General features: G+C 34.4%; 2 protein-coding genes across 2 annotated transcripts; both read left to right on the top strand.

Annotated features, from left to right (window-relative positions):
• The first annotated feature begins 226 nt into the window (after positions 1-226).
• Positions 227-8,255, top strand: LOC140819641 (uncharacterized). The gene is made up of 20 exons (XM_073179809.1): positions 227-442; positions 1,059-1,145; positions 1,284-1,352; positions 1,816-1,948; positions 2,072-2,118; positions 2,195-2,281; positions 3,673-3,734; positions 3,951-3,993; positions 4,085-4,165; positions 4,784-4,903; positions 5,488-5,593; positions 5,905-5,968; positions 6,185-6,227; positions 6,310-6,570; positions 6,676-6,837; positions 7,088-7,213; positions 7,291-7,443; positions 7,530-7,616; positions 7,701-7,769; positions 7,845-8,255. Exons 1-20 carry the CDS (start codon positions 311-313, stop codon positions 7,947-7,949), a joined length of 2,037 nt encoding a protein of 678 aa, XP_073035910.1. The 5' UTR covers positions 227-310; the 3' UTR covers positions 7,950-8,255.
• Positions 8,256-15,451: 7,196 nt separating this feature from the next.
• LOC140819693 (adenine/guanine permease AZG2-like) lies at positions 15,452-17,355 on the top strand. Its single transcript, XM_073179870.1, has one exon. It carries the CDS (start codon positions 15,511-15,513, stop codon positions 17,107-17,109), a length of 1,599 nt encoding a protein of 532 aa, XP_073035971.1. The 5' UTR covers positions 15,452-15,510; the 3' UTR covers positions 17,110-17,355.
• The last annotated feature ends 739 nt before the right edge of the window (positions 17,356-18,094 follow it).

Raw genomic sequence — 18,094 nt, 5'->3', positions numbered from 1 at the left:
ATTATTTTATATTGTTTCTTAAAGATTAATAATTATTTTAAATAATCTTTTCTTATAATTGTATTTTTTTAATATTTATGTTTTTAATACATTTTTTCTCTAGATTGTAAAAAATAAAAATATAACTTAAGCTTAAAAAATAGCTTACTGTTATTGTTATTATTATTATTATTATTATAGGAATATAAAATATTTAGAACTTGTTTCCACTTGATGTATCCAAAGTAACAAGTCAGAAAAGGTTTCCACTTCAAAGTAGGGAACACAGAAATCAGCTTCGCAGCCGTGGAAGAGCACAAAGAAAATCACAATGGGGAAGAAGACGAAGAAACCTGGCAAAGGGAAAGAGAAAACGGAGAAGAAAACTGCTAAAGCTGAGGAGAAAAAATCCCGCCGAGAGTCCAAGAAGCTCTCCCCCGAAGATGACATTGATGCTATCCTGGTAATCGAATTATGAACTGTAAAAGTTTAAAAAGTCTCCCCCGAAGATGACATTGATGCTATCCTGGTAATCGAATTATGAACTGTAAAAGTTTAAAAAGAGTAGCTTGTATGAATCAGAACATGGGATTGAGTAAACGTGCAGAAGGGCTTGTCGTATGGTTGTGAAAAATCGAGTCTTTGAATGGATTTTTATGTCTTGCGGTTTAGTATGAAATCTTGTAAAGTTTCATCTTTTTGAAAACTATGAAGTAGAGAAAAACATTATTTTTTTATAAAAACCCGATGAGAGTCCAAGAAGCTCTCCCCGAAGAGGTCATTGATGCTATACTGGTTATCAAATTGTGAACTATAAAAGATAAAAAATAGACTGGCTTGTATGAATCAGAACATGGAATTGAGTAAATTTGCAGAAGGGTCTGTCGTATGGTTGTGAAAAATCGAGTCTTCGGATTGATTTTATGGCTTGTGGTTGAGAATGTATTCTTGTAAAATTTAGTTCTTTCTAAAAATAAGAACTAGAGAGGAATAGTTTAACCATTGGCTTGCCTGTCATTATGTAAGTTTTGTTTAGTAATGGGATGAGTGTAAATGTAGCTGATTTTTGTTGTATGCAGTTGAATATACAAAAAGAAGAAGCTAAAAAGAAGGAAGTCCATATCGAAGATAATGTGCCTGCACCTTCTCCAAGATCGAATTGTTCGGTAAACTCATAGTTTAATGGAACCCTTGGAAGATCTGAAATTTTCTCATGCATTAATTTTAATAGCTCAAAAGATGATTGAGTTCTTTTTTTTTTATAATTACAAATATGATTAAGTTCTGTTAATTTTGTTATGTAGTTAACCATCAATCCTTTGAAGGAAACGGAGTTGATTCTTTATGGTGGTGAATTTTACAATGGAAACAAGGCGAGGCATTTTTTCTTTTTTTAGTTGTTTATTTAATATTTATTAATGCATGGATAGAACAGCTTGTATGGCGGTTTCAATGTGAATGGGAAAATTCTAACACTGATTAGACTATATGTTGGCTTTGTGAACTGCGTACACTTGTTCCTCAGATTTTCTTCATCAGGTGGTAGTGTAAAACTCGGAAGTATAGTTGTTGGAGTTGGGTTTAAAAGAACAATTGATATTCCAATATGCTTTATTTTGTGAACTATTAAGAGTTGCAAAATGGTTTATTTCGTGAAATTTAAGAGTTGCTATTGGAAAATAACAGGTTCGATCACCCCAACCTTGTCCGTTGTGTATAATTTATTATAACTCTGCTGAATAAATGTGCCAGGAAGTAGCCTATTACAGAGAAAATAAATGATAAGACTCTCTGTTTTTGAAACCGATGAGTTTGAGATTCAAATTGATAATGCAGACATTTGTATATGGTGACTTATATCGATATGATGTGGAAAAACAAGAGTGGAAATTGATTTCAAGCCCCAATAGCCCTCCTCCTCGAAGTGCTCATCAGGCGGTGGCTTGGAAGAACTATCTATATATTTATGGTAAACTCCAAGATTCCATATACTTGCATAAATAGATGATATGTGGGTTAATAAATGCATACAACATACTTCTTGGCTATTGTGCTAGATCTAAAAATATTTTGTTTTGCCCTGTGCTATTAGGTGGTGAATTTACGTCTCCTAATCAAGAGAGATTTCACCACTACAAGGTAAGTACTGCATGATGATGCCATTGATCGATGCTCATGAATGATTTACTTATCAGTTTGAAATTTAATGGTATAGGACTTTTGGGTTTTGGACTTGAAAACAAATCAATGGGAGCAATTGAATTATAAAGGTTGTCCGAGCCCACGATCAGGTCATCGAATGGTAAGTCAGAGCTTTCTAAAACGACTTTAATTTTGTTTTCGTTGTTTTTTTGGTGGTGGGGGTTATGTTTGTAATGACAAATGAAAGTGTTTTACAAGCATGACCTTATCCTTATCTAAGCTCCACCATTGCTAATTCTCTATAATATGTATGTGTGCTAGCCATCATTGACATCACTTAGCCTTCCATTAGACCTTCTGTTTAGGAAGAGCTGATACTTGTGGATCTGATGTTTCAGGCACGCTTATTTTCACCAGTCAAAAGCAATGACTAAATAATGATTCTTCTTATCCTATTATCCCAAGAATGACATTAGCCTATTAAATTAATTTCGATTTTCATTTATAGTAGTGAAAGTATTTTGTGAGAAGAAAACAAACAATTTAATTTCTATTAAAGTATAATGGAGAGTCAATTTCTCCTTTTGATTTTTCAAAGCTACCGAGTAGGGATATAAACAAGTCGAACCGAACAATATCAGAGTCGAGCTCGGCTCGTTTAAGGTATGCATAGATTCTCGAGCTGAACTTTTATCATGAGGCTCGAGCTCGGCTTGTTTAAAATTATTAAGCTCGCGAATATCTCGAGCTCGGCTCGTTAATAGCTCGTTTATCATGTTTAACGAGTCTGGATCTTCGTTAAGAGAGCTTGTTTTCGACCTCGTTAAACAAGCTTATTTTAATGGTACACTTAAGGTAAACAAACTAGTCGGGCTCGAGCCACGTAAACGAGCCGAGCTTGAGAGCGAGTTTATGAGCCGAATATCCTTAATCTCAAGCTCGGCTCGATAAACTTAATGAATGACCTCGAACGAGTTTTTTACCGAGCCGAGCTCGGAGTAGCTCGTAAGCGACTTAGTTCGTTTACATCCCTACTACTGAGGTATTGATTGATCCAATTAAGTTAGCGGCTTCCAAACATGTTTCTTTTTTATCAGTTAATACGTAGTAACTTGTGTTTTAGAGGACAAGTTTCGAATTTATGATTTACTGATAAGTAAAGTGCTGCATGTTTGGTGATGGCTTAAATAAAAGGAAGAGACTTGTCAAAAAGTTGTCGTGATAGTCATATGAAGGATTGAATTTCAATATTAGTTGGGTGCTTGTAATACGACAGCTAGCGAATTAGATGGTGACCTTGCATTAACTCTTCCTCATAATGGTTTTCTTTTATTTTTTCTCCTCCGTTTCCCTACTCATCCTTTGAGTATTACTACATTGCCTTTTACTTCTCTCTTAGGAGGAGTTTGTGTTTGTGCACGGTGTTATTGAATTCAATTTGTAGTTGGTTACCTTTTTATTCTATTTTATCCAAATTGTTGAGCTCGTCGTCGTAATGTTTTTTTTTCCAGGTGTTGTAATTCATGTTCTTCAGTTGTCATCATTTTGTAGGTCTTGTACAAGCATAAAATCGTAATTTTTGGAGGCTTTTATGATACTCTCAGAGAAGTGAGGTTGTTATTTCGCTCTCAAGATAGATCTGATATTTTTCCCATGTAAACTGATATGGTTCTACTTTTTATGTTCTGCCATCACATTTCTATAGCATTTTATATTAAAACAAGATGTTATATGCCTGTTGGTTTAGATTGAACTGTGCAACTTGAAAAATTTAGCATATGTGTTTTCTAGCACTATTTTATGACATTTGCAAACTTCAATTGCTACAGGTATTTCAATGACTTACATGTATTTGACCTTGATCAGTTTAAGGTATGGTGATGAGGATAATTGACCTGCTATTGCAAATGTTTATTGGTAGCGTTTTTCTCGATCACAAATTTTGTAACTTGTTCTGTAACAGTGGCAAGAAATTAAACCTAGACCTGGATCCTTGTGGCCAAGTCCTCGAAGTGGCTTCCAATTTCTTGTTTACCAAGATACAGTAAGTTATTTATTTTGTTTCATTTCCTCAAGTATCAACTTAAAGAACGTCTATTTCCTTCTTAAGATTATACCATCTTTTACACAATCACCCTAGTCAGATTATATTGATTCTTACAAAGTATTCTCACTAGTCAGATTATATTGATTCTTACAAACTAATACGTGCACCTTGTAATGCGCACATTATTCTTAGTTCTTTTAATCTTTAGAATATATAGATCTAATTTTGGTATGCAATTGCTGAGCTGCTGTTTTATTTTGTGCTGCAATTACTTGTAACTCATTTTCCAGAAATGCAACATTGCCATCATGTCATGTTATGGCTGTAAGTTATTGACCTAAGAGCATTAATGAACCAATAAACCTTTAAACAATGACCAGTCATATCACATGGCATGTGATCCTTCATCCGATCTACAGATTTCTTGTAGTTAATCGTTGTGTTTCTATACAACGGCAAGTTCAGATTTATGCTACCTGTGTGATACTTATTTCTTTTCTTTTTTCTGGTTGATGGTATAACTTATATTTTAATTTAATAAATATTTTAATTATACAGTCGTGATAGAATTAGAATTATTCATGCACTCAATAAATGCTTGCTATTTTATCTCAGATTTATTTATATGGCGGTTATTCAAAAGAGATCTCTTCATCAGATAAAAAAGTCTCTGAGAAAGGTACCGTTCATTCAGATATGTGGTATCTTGATCCCAGAACCTGGGAGTGGAATAAGGTACTTGTTTCTCTCTGTCCTTGTTCATACCCACAAGACTGTAATGTTGGTGCACATGATAAGTGACTATCTTTTATTGCCTCATCTCTGGTCTTTTAAGAATACTTGGGATTTTCGTGGAGTTATACTACGTTTTTGTCCATGACACTCTATTGTCATCTCGACACAAAATAAATCCAGATTTCAAATTTATTGTTTGATCGTGATATTATTCAACGACCAAATAAATTGTTAATTGTTTAAGATCAGGTCATGTCTTTTTGCTTATTAGTTTGCCTTTGTTTCCCTTGTTTACTTGGTCCATTTTTCTTTATTCTCACTATAAGGCTTATGCTTTTATAAATTCAGAGAGCTATGAAGAATATTTCAATCCAGTCATTTGTTTTATGTTAAAAAAATTATGCAAGTTGAACGTGATATACACATTCTTGAAAGTCGGATAAAAGGTCCTATATATTCTAATTATTTACCAAAACTGTTATTATATTGCAATAAGCTGTTAAATAATTCATTAGTCCTCATACAAAGTTACAAACATTTTTTGCAACTGTGACAAATTAATCATTTCTATTTTGATGTGAAAGGTGAAGAAGAGTGGGATGCCTCCTGGACCTCGTGCTGGTTTCTCTATGTGTGTCCACAAAAAAAGGGCTTTGCTATTTGGAGGAGTGGTGGATATGGAAATGGAAGGTTATTTTAAATTCATTTTCATTTCTCTTTTGTCTTCTAAGAAAATTGGATCCTCTTCTTTTAGCATCAATTAGAAGATTTGATAGTTGACTTCATATTTTTTCCATGGTCAAATTATAATGATATATGATCCTTGGATTCTTACCAAAATGAAAGGCAACCATGCTGTGTAATTCCAATATACTTCAACGATAATAGTTGCTAAATAAGATGCAATATAGTTGTCTTGCCTGCTGGAACTTGTTTTTCTTTCTTTTATTGAATTTCTGCTCTCTATTTTTTCACATATTCTAATCTGTATTTTTTCACAGGTGACACAATGATCAGCTTGTTCTTGAACGAAATTTATGGTTTTCAATTAGATAATCATAGATGGTAATTACCCCTATCTGTTTGTTTTTAAATATGTGTCGAATAGAAATCACTTAATTTTTTTTATACATTTCTTATAGATATGTATGTATTGTCTGATACCAAAAATTCCATCTTCAGAAATGTTGATGTGTTGTATTTTTTTCATTACCATTTTGCGTTGCTTAGAAGTAATTAATCTGAGTCAATGAAGTGATGTAAATTTTATGTTCAACAAAGGTATCCATTAGAGCTGCGAAAGGAAAAGGCTACAAAAGATAAGGTATTCTTTCCAGCTCCATTCTTTCAAATGGTGCTCTCCCATTAGACGTCCTGACAATTGTAGCTGATTAAATTCTATGCAGTCGAAGAAGGATTTGATTATAAGACCAAATAATACAGATTTTGGGAGCAAGATAAGCATAGTGGTAAAAGAGAATTTTTCCTCTGATGAAGATGAAAATTCTGACAATGATGATACTGCCATGGAGATTGATGTCAATAATATATCTGATGATATGAAAAGAAATGCGTCAATAGATGAAGGTGAAGTAGCTTCTGGATCTGGCAAAAAAGATCTTCAATCTAGCAAAAGGGTTGCTGTGCAAAATTCCGTTTCTCCTGAGGTCAGTCCACTAATGGAAACTTTCCAGTTAGTGCATCCTTTCTTTTAATGGTAAGGACGTATGGTTCGTATATTAATGTTTACGTGATTTGAGTTGAATATGCAGATAGTGAAACCTTGTGGACGCATTAATTCCTGCACGGTAGTTGGAAAAGATACACTATATATCTATGGGGGTATGATGGAAATTAGAGATCAAGAAATTACGCTTGATGATTTATATATGCTTAACCTTAGCAAATTGGATGAATGGAAATGCATTATACAGGTTGGTGCCTCTACTCTTGCTTATGTATAATTACCCAGCTTTCTTGATCTCCACTTTCTGTCATCAACAATGCTGACTTTATTCAAACCTTTCCTGCTTTTTGCAAAAATTCTTCCTTGATCGACCTCTACCAAATTCACCTCGTGTGCGATTTATTAATCCAATGAAAGTGCAATTAAAAAGCATCTCTTCGAATGCAAATGCAGTACTTCCTTTCCTTTTTCGGAATTTTATTTGTTCCTGTATGCAGGCATCTGAATCCGAATGGGTTGAAGCCTCAGATGACGAAGATGTAGAAGATGATAGTGAAATGGAAGAGAGCGATAGTGAAAATGATGATGTTGAAGAGTCCAGTGATGAAGAGGACACTATAGAGGTGCCAAAATTCTTGAAAATAACTATCCTGTTTTTTGTCTGATTGTTAAAATGGATCAAAACTTTTAATTCGTTAAGGGTACAAATGGTGCGAGTGTATCTCTCCAAATGGGCGATGCTGTTGCTATGGTAAAAGGAGAAGGAAAAAACATTCGAAGAAAGGACAAACGAGTGAGGATCGAGCAAATCAGAGCCAGTCTTGGTCTTTCTGACTCACAGAGAACTCCAATGGTATGTACTCTCTCAAACTCAAGATTGATGATTTCTAGTTGGTAATTTTATCACCAACGGCTGATCTTACAATTCACCTGATGAAGCCCGGAGAATCACTGAAGGACTTTTACAAGCGGACAAATATGTACTGGCAAATGGCAGCTTATGAACACACGCAACACACTGGAAAGGTCGGTTTTCTGTTTATATTTACAAGAAGATAAGATCAGGAGGAAGAACAATATTGAAAATTCGCGTGGTATATGGCACTTTAGGAACTTCGTAAAGATGGATTTGATCTTGCTGAATCTCGGTACAAAGAACTGAAACCGATACTGGATGAGGTAACATTCTCATCTCCAGTTATGCCATTTATATAAAGAATCACACAATCTAACATATTTTTGTGTACTCATTAGTTGGCTATACTGGAGGCGGAGCAAAAGGCGGAAGAAGAGGAAGGGCCGGAGACTAGCGTGTCAAGAAAGAAAGGGAACAAGAACAAACTTTCGGCTTCCAAATAATGCAGTACAACAAATCTTCCATTACATTTGGTTATACATACTTCAATATGGTGATAGAATATTTGTCCGATTCCCTACGCACTGGGAACATCTGTTCTTATTTCTTTAACCGGGGGCGAGGTTTGTTATAACTGGGTCTTGAACTCGGGACTTCGTTATAAGACAGTCACATCGGCGATCATTCTTTGGTTTTGGATGGTCTATGTTTTGTAGTTTGATTTACACTTTGATTTGTTAAAGAGGTTGTAGGAAGACAATGTATTGATTTTATGCAATTTTACACACAGCAAAAATTTAATTTATTACATTCCTACACATCAATCACTGTGTATTTGAGTGGATGAAAAAGAAAAAATAAATTTAAAAAAAGTTAGTAGAAGAAGAAGAAAAAGAATGTTGTTTTCTACCTTTCGGCCAAAAATAATTCGAGAAGAAATAAAAGTCTCTAAATAATACATAGCTTTTATTAGGGGTAAACAAAGCGAATCGATTCGCATTTGGTAAAAATTTAAATCTTGAATTCGATTCGAATTAAACATAATTCAGTTCGAGTTCATATCAAAATCTTTAAATTTATTCACGAGTTATTTGAATTGTTGTTCGGATAGTAAAGTCCGATCGAAAATAAGGATTCTAAAGCTACAAACTTTCGAAAATATCGCAATTTTTTAATAAAAAATTAGACTCGTTAGTGACTTGCGAACTATCGAACAAAATAATTTTGCTCGAATTTATCTCAAAAAAAAGCTCTAACATACTTGAATTGACAAAATTCAAATACGGATCGAATATTTATCGAGTCCACTCGAAAAATCAAAAACCAACTCGATTGATGTACAGCCTAGGTTTCACCATCCTCTGATTTGATGTTTCTTTTTGTTCATCACTTTTCTTAACATTTTATTTATGAGTAGATCTCTTGTGAGACGGTCTTACGAATCTTTATATGTGAGACGGGTCAACCCTACCGATATTCACAATAAAAAATAATACTCTTAGCATAAAAAATATTACTTTTTCATGGGTGACCCAAATAAGAGACTCGTCTTTCAAAATACAACCCATGAGACCATCTCATATAAATTTTTACTTTTATTTATATATACCTACCCTACTATCCTAGAAAAAGGGAAACCTCTGTCAAGGCTGATTTAATATAATATGTATCGAGCAATCAAATTCTTTCATCTTTTCATTTGCTTGGTGAATTTTTTGACAACTATTTTATACTTCTCGATTGTTTGTTTTACTATTAAAAGTTATATATAGGAATCAACTTAACTTTTGAATAATGTAGAAATGTTTGGTAATAGATGGCAATGCAAAGAATCCAATATCATTTGCCAAATCTTGACATTGTTGACAAGCAAAAATATGTGTGAGACGGTCTCACGGGTCGTATTTTATGAGACAAGTATCTTATTTGGGTCACCCATGAAAAAATATCACTTTTTATGCTAAGAATATTATTTATTATTGTCAATATCGGTAGGGTTGACATGTCTCACAGATAAAGATTCGTGAGACCATCTCACAAGAGACCTACTCTTGTTGACATATGGATGTGAGAAAAATAATCTGGGCTCGTAATATGAGATGATGAAATAATGTATATGACAATATAATGATTTATAACTAATTTTTTTTTTAGAAGTTGAGCCATATATTGAATGAAATAAAGATTTTTAATCAACTAATATCTCATCCTTCGTATCAAACTATAGTATTCGTCATCTCAATTGACATGGTCATTTTTTGGTTGTATTCGCCAACTAAGTATTCACCATCTCAATCGGCGTACAACAACATAGTGGAAACGATCTAGAAAAATATATCGTGACATATATATTGATTAGAGATTATCCGCATCCGAATTTACATCAAATACCTGTAAACCTTCAAAACAAGATGTAATGAACAATTTTGAAAAAAATAAGACAGAATTTGATGCCATCAAATCGATAATATCATAAGATTGATGAAGCTTTGCATATTTAATATAATTGGGTGTCAGCTTATTAAAAGAAGAACCCCTTCAGGCTTTTGAACAACATTAAAATTAACAAGGAATTTCGCGCATGCAATTAAATTAAAGTCGTAATTTACAAAATAAAAGTGGGTCTTTTTTTAAAATAAAAATTTAAAAGCAATCCATTATATTATATTAAAATTAAAATAAAGCTAGCTTTGCTTTGTTTTATTATAGTTTGGTGCCAATTTGCGCTAGAATCTTGATGGTACCAAGGGCGAAAGAAAAGTCTTTGAACTGACCCATTAATATTTTATTTAATCTTCTTCTTCTTCTTTTTTTGGATTTGAGAGAAAAGTTTGCTATAATCTGGGCGCAAAAATTTGTGTGAGACGGTTTCACGGGTTGTATTTTGTGAGACCGATCTCTTATTTGGGTCATCTATGAAAAAAATTACTTTTATGCTAAGAATATTACTTTTTATTGTGAATATCGGTAGGGTTGACACGTCTCAGATAAATATTCGCGAGACAGTCTCACAAGAGACCTACTCATGTTGGGGATATCGAATATGAGAACTCGTCCCAAACTTAAAAAATTTTGGTGTCAGCTGAATTACTAATCATCGACTTATTTAAACTTTCTTGAATTGGTGATTTTAATTAATAATATAGAAAAATTATTGTAGATTTTAGTATTTATATATTATATTGGTTGATAGACTAAAATTCGATTATAAATAATTTAATACATTTTTTTCTGCAAATCGATAAATCAGCATAATCATATTGTAATAAAAATCGATAATTTCTGAAAAGAGAGAATAAATAATTAATACCATCATTATAAACCTTTAATTTTATAATCATTGTGAAGAGAGATTGTGGGGACCCGGACGCTAATCAAGTTCTTAATCATTATTGGGACTAATTAATCAAGTATAAAACATGGTCTAATTTTTTTTTTTTTAAATACAAAGCGGAAACGTAATGTAATTTACTCAAATTACATATTAAACATAAACATACAAATCTTGCGTTATCTACAAGAATTCAACTAGGTTCAACTACATATCAGTGCTGAATCCTATGTTGCTTCGAAGCCCGGATCTCCACGCTATCTAATCTTCTCTCATCCTCTTTTTGACCCTGATCCAGCCCCACCTGTTGTCATGCACACATACAAAACAAGACAACAGCCGGATAACTCCGGTGAGATATAAATATCCCAGTATAAACAATGTACACATGCAATCATATAAAAGCATATACGAAAGCATATAAGAATTACTCATAACATGTCTCAAATCAGAAACATAAATCAATATCAAACATTCAATAATCATGAATGATATAAACAATGTAAATCAACATGTCGTATCAGACTCAACTCAATCGACACGTCGTCTCAGACTCGACTCCACTGACGCGTCGTCTCAGACTCGACTCAACTCTATTCTAGGGATCCCGATGTCTGGATATAGGTATTATATCGAATCTCAGTCGATAGGAATGAATCAATCCCTAAACGGCATCAATATAATTCATATATCAGTGTCTGGGCGAATTAGCTGCAGAATTGACGACTCAGTCAATAACCTGACAAATCAGCCGGTAATTAGGCGAATCAGCCCATAATCAGACAACTCAGCCTGTAATTAAGCGAATCAGCTTAAGTTTAGACGAATCAGTCAATCACCAGACGAATCAGCCGGTGACTAGGCGAATCAGCCGATAATAAGACGAATCAGTCAATAACCCGACGAATCAGCCGGTGACTAGGCGAATCAGCCTATGACTCAACGACTCAGTAATCAATACATACAGTCAGTATCTAAGCAAATCAATCAATGACTAGCGAATCAGCAGTCATTACATGCAGTGGCTATAAATCAATAGACTACAATCATAAATCTCATCAATTGCAAATATCAATGCAATAATTGCAAGTATGTGATTTAGGGAGACTCGAGTCAAACCTCACTCGAGTTGTGCAATCCCAACTCAACATTAATTTATACCTTTCTTTCTGTTACTCTGACTCTGTCGAAGTCTCGAACTCGAAGCCTGTCAATACTCAATCTGACAAGAACAATATCGAGGAGTATAATATCAATACACCACTCGAATCAAATCTGTTCTGCTCAATATTTAACCTAATTCGATATCGATGGCATAACAGTACAATATCAATATACCCAACAATACCATATCGATCAGATATTAATTCTAATATCTCATACTCGATAATACTCCAATCCTGATATCAATTCTCAATCAACTCAACTCTAAACATCATAACAATTTCATATGGTATCTGTTCTTCAATCCGGTTTCGATTATACGATGTCTAACATGACAAGAACATCATATATGAATCATATCATATTCTGACAATACCATATTTTCAGAACATATCAAAACGTAGCAAAACTTACGTCCAGTTGTAGCCTACGTCGATAGGAACACAGTACCGAAGTCGGATTTCAATTCAAATAAACGTTTTGCTCGTACATCGATTTCAAAAAGTGAGAACAAAGCTTCTTCCCCAAATCCTCTCCAAGGCTGAATGGAGAATCGGTGATGTACACATATATATATATCATGCATGTATAAAGCAACGTGTCTCACTTCTTCACGCAGCACGTCTCGCGCATATGCGTGACAATCATCGGCGCATATGCGCGAGACACCATTCCTGGCGCGTGTGTCTCGGCACTCCCTCGCGCATATGCGCGACACTCTACCGCGCATGTGCGCCGAGGGCTCTGGAGGTTCCGCGCATATGCGCGCAGGCAAGTCGCGCATATGCGCGACAGGTTCTGCCATTCTCGCGCATGCCTCACGCACCTCAACGCGCATGTGCGCCAATCACTTCCTTGCACACACATTTAAACCTATTTTGCTTCTTTCTCGGTCCGATCCGTACCGTCTACAATCATCTCGATTATTGAATAAATCATTCCAGATTAATCTTAGATTACGGTAATAAAATCTCGGGCATTACAGAGATTCGTTCTTTTATTATTTTATTTTTATTTATTATTCTTATCTGTCATAATTGAGGGTTGTTACCCTGCACCCTTGGGTGCAGGGTAACTGTGGGCGACAGCTGAGCTGGCGCACAGCTGGCGCCCACATGTGCATTTTCTTTTTTTAAAAAAAACAACGTTTAGCGACGGATTTTAATAATTTATATGTTAAAATGCACATTGTTTAAAAAAAAAAGAAAATGCACATGTGGAAGCCAGCTCAGCTGTCGCCCACGGTTACCCTGCACCCTTGGGTGCAGGGTAACAACCCTCGTCATAATTTATATGTTAAAATATTTAAGTTGCATCGTTATCATCCGCTATATTTACAGTAAAACGATATATAACTCATTAACCATATAAACATGAAAAATGCATGAATATAACGGAATATTCAGTAAAAGGAATGATAACAAGGTGTCAACCAGCTCGTATGGAACATCAATCATCTTACGAAAAAAATTTTAAAAATATATACAGAAAATAAAAGAAAACGTCGAATATGTCCCATTATACATAAAAACCCTATACTTAACAATAATATGACGGGTTTGGTTATTCGGTTTTTTGGGAGATTAAAACCGAAAACCGAACCGAAAAACCGAATTTCATAAATTTTAAAACAATAGCCGACCAAAAAACCGATCAAATCGAATCATTTAAATCGAATTATTCGGTTCGGTCGGTTTTTCGTTTTTTCTCCGTAGACAAAAATCTCCCTCCATTCAAACAAGCCCATTCAAATATTATTACCTAACATAATATCTGACTTTTGTTTTTTGATATTTCCTGGATTAAAATAATTTTTTATTGATCGATCGAATCCTTTTAATTTTATAACAAAAAATAATATTTAAATTTTTTTGTTCCTTAAATTTCGGACATCAGTGGAAGCTTAAATTGCAGAAAAATAATGACAACGTAAGAAAAAATCAAAGATTTGGGATACGAAATATCTTCAGATAGTTCTCCAAAATGGAACAAAGTGGAATCTTGGAGTCAAATAAATATTTTCATTGGATCTATTTTTCTCAGTGCGTTTGGTTCAAATGCAATGGAAAAATCAATGTCTGGCCAAGTGCATCGTATGATATAATTCTCTGAGGTTTATTTAAGCAATTTTCATCAGATCATAAAATCAAACTTTGAATAACTAGTTTTTTTTAAAAAAAATATATATGGTTTTTCGAATTTTTTTTTCTGGAAAATTCAATTTTTGTTACAACGTCGAAACTGTTAAGTGTTTCATGCTTATAAATAATCGTCGATTTCAACCCGTTTCGGTACAAGCCATGATTTTTTATTCACACGCTCAAATTTCAGGTCATTCTTGTGTCTATAACATGTAGGTCTCTTGTGAGACGATATCACGATTTTGTATGTGAGACGGGTCAACCCTATCGATATTCACAATAAAAAGTAATACTCTTAGCATAAAAAAAAAATATTTTTTCATGGATGACCCAAATAAGAGACTCGTCTCACAAAATACGATCTGTGAGACCGTCTCACACAAGTTTTTGTCCTATAAAATATATAAATATAATTATATCTCAATTAATTAAGTGTATTAATAGTTAAAAAAATATATTTTTTCAAAAAATAATAGCTGTTCTCAAAAAAATACGGTGTTATAAAGAATACCTTGTCGCAAGTATTTTTTTTAGAGTAACATTAAATCTTTTGAATTTTGACGAGTTAGTTTTTTATTAAGAAAATCAATAGAATGAATTTTATAGGGAAAAAATTACTTTCTGGCTGTTTTGAAAGGAATTGTCCAAAATTTTCCCAAAATTCAATTCAAAAATTGAACCTTAAACAATCCCACAAATCATTGTCACAAACATTAATTTTGGGGGGCCAAGAATTAATTGATCAAAGTATGTTGAATAATGACGAGGTCTTGGCCCAAAGGTTAAGGTTGAAACCCTGAGACTTGTTGGTCTTGAGTTCGAGTTTTGCTGAATAATTTTCTTAATTTATTTAGATAGATTCAGTTGTTTCTTTGTATTTTATTGTCCGAGATAAGCAAGTTTCGAGTCCACGCTCAAGTCTCATCAGTAGTGTGGATAGTTACATTATAATTTTGTATCTGAAACAATATTATACTTATACTTACAAAAAATAATGGTGGGAACTAAAGTCATTAGTGGCAACTTAAATGCAGCATTATTGGAGATTTAGAATGTTAAAGTAAATAAAAAGTTTGAAAAAGTACACTAATTAACTAATATAAGAATGTGCCCTTAATTATGCCTACCAACTTTACTCTTACTCTAATTCCTTAAAAGACAATATTGCTTTTTGTTTTGTTTAATGCCTGCATATTCAGCCAGTCAGTTCAAATGAAACCACATTATTACAATTTAATAACATATCCTTGTAACCAAGATTTTTTATTACATCATGTTTTGCATATAATCTTTTTGTTTTTTTAAAAAATCCACCCATAATAAATGCATGATAATCTCATAAGAAGAGGACTCCCATTTTCTACAAATACATATATACCTACTTAAAGCAAAAGAAAAAGAAAGAGTGGAACACATAATAGCAAGCAAATGGGGAGGAAATTGTGTGCAAATGTGCAACAAAGTTTGGATGTGGCCTTTTCAAAGAGCAAAGTCGGTAAGTTTTTCAAGTTGGAATCAAGAAAAACTTGTTTTACGAAGGAGTGGCGAGCTGCGACGACGACGTTTATTACGATGGCGTACATCATCACCGTGAACGCTACCATCCTGGCTGATTCGGGTGGTATGTGCTCCGTTTCTGACTGCACGGTGGAGTCGGGTCAAACGGCGAGTCCGGATTGTGTGATGAAGCCTAATGTAGGCTACCAAAAGTGCCTTGCAAAACTCAAGAGCGATCTTATCGTTGCCACCGCCTTGTCCTCCATGATCGGGTCATTTGCAATGGGCTTATTTGCGAATCTCCCACTGGGCCTGGCTCCCGGGATGGGCCCAAATGCTTACCTTACCTATAATTTAGTTGGATTCCACGGTACCGGGTCCATGTCATACAAGACAGCCATGGCTGTGGTCTTGGTAGAAGGGTGTGCATTTCTTGCCATAGCTGCTTTCGGGCTTCGAGCGAAACTGGCTCGGTTGATCCCTAAGTCGGTGAGGCTAGCCTGCGCGGCCGGCATTGGGCTGTTCATTGCATTTGTGGGCCTACAGGCCCACCAAGGATTGGGCCTCATCGGCCCAGATGCTGCGACTCTCGTGACCGTTGCTGCTTGCAAAGACTCGAACCCAACGACGGGAGAGTGCATCGGAGGAAAGATGCAAAGCCCGACGTTTTGGCTCGGCTCGGTCGGCTTCCTCATCATATGTTATAGCCTAATGAAAAATGTCAAAGGTAGCATGATATATGGCATGCTTTTTGTCACACTAGTGTCATGGATTAGAGGAACTAGTGTGACAGTTTTCCCATACACACCACAAGGAGACTCAAGCTTTGAGTACTTCAAAAAAGTGGTTGATTTCCACAAGATTGAGTCCACTTTATGGGCCATTAGCTTCACAAACTTCAACACTAGTGAAGTTTGGATAGCCCTAGTGACATTGCTGTATGTCGATGTTTTGGCCACCACAGGCACATTGTATACAATGGCAGAGGTTGGAGAGTTTGTGAATGAGGAAGGCGAATTCGAGGGCGAATACTCTGCGTACATGGTGGACGCGGGAGCCACGATCTTGGGGTCCATGCTAGGAGTTTCACCAATCGCCACATATATCGAGTCAGTTTCTGGGATTCGAGAAGGTGGTAGGACCGGCCTAACGGCAGTGATCGTCGGAATATACTTCGGGTTATCTATATTTTTCACACCTATGCTTGCTAATGTGCCACCATGGGCAATAGGTCCATCTCTAGTGATTGTAGGGGTGCTAATGATGAAAGTGGTGAAAGATATTGATTGGGAAAACATTAAAGAAGCTGTGCCAGCATTTGTTACTATGCTAATAATGCCTTTAACATATTCCATTTCAAATGGGATTTTAGGAGGGATTGGGATGTATGTTGCACTTGGGATTTATGATTTTTTGGTGGGGTGGATTAAGTGGATGATTGAGATGAGAAAAATGGTGGTGAAGGAGCAAAATCAAGTGTCGGCGGCAGCGGCGACGGTCGGAACAGAACATAATTATGAAATCATATGAGAAATTTAACACAATATTTATGATTATGGTACTTTTGTTGTTGTTGCTGTTTGGGCTTTGTGAATAGATGCACAAGTCACCTTGAGAGAGGGTTACTATTAGAAAGGATCGCTCAAGGGAACTTGTGCATTTCTCTGATTTCTACATGATGAGTTCCGATTAGAAAAAATTTGATTTGTGATTTTGGTTTGGCTTTGTTCAAATTATTACATAAAATATGTTTAAAAATGATTTATGTTGTTCGTCGAATTTGGGACTTGGGAGAACAAATGTCCTGAAAGTTTAATCACAAACCAGTAAATCTAAATACACGATACATGCACGTGGATTAATTTTTTTTTATTTATTGTTGATGATAATTAAAATAATAACTTAATGATCACGTAGTAATAATATGAAATATATAATATAATAAAATAATAGTTAAATAATAATATTTATTTAAAAATAATTATTTAATAAGTGATATACTACTTATAATTAATTTAGTTTCATGATAATGATAATTTTATAATAATAAAAAGAATATTAATATTTATTATTTTAATAATAATAAACATTTTTGAATGATTTGAAATTAAATAAGAAATTATTTGACAATTAAAAATAATTTTATTTCATTCATATTTTTTTTATCAATAATTTGAATGGAATAAACCTATCATTCTATTCTTATTCTTATTCCATTATTCATACATTATTTCTTTCTATTTTGTGTCAAAATCTTTACAATATAGTTTCAATTATGCTAGACTTATAATGTATCATGTTTGAACTATTACTGCTTCCCATAGCCACCATTTCAACGTTTGATTGATTCTTGCATAACCACACACACTCATCCACCTTAATATGAACAAAAACTAAGTTATATTCATCTTACAAAACATGCACGACTACGCGCTTCACAAGTCCCATACAGATTACTTTGCAATACAATTTTTTTTCGTAGCCCATCATTCATTACCATAGAACATAGCCCGTC

The sequence above is a fragment of the Primulina eburnea genome, chromosome 18, assembly GCF_022965805.1.
Source record: "Primulina eburnea isolate SZY01 chromosome 18, ASM2296580v1, whole genome shotgun sequence".
NCBI classification, from domain to species: domain Eukaryota; kingdom Viridiplantae; phylum Streptophyta; class Magnoliopsida; order Lamiales; family Gesneriaceae; genus Primulina; species Primulina eburnea.
Note: the sequence above shows the minus strand (reverse complement) of the source record. Positions and strands in the feature narration are given on the sequence as shown.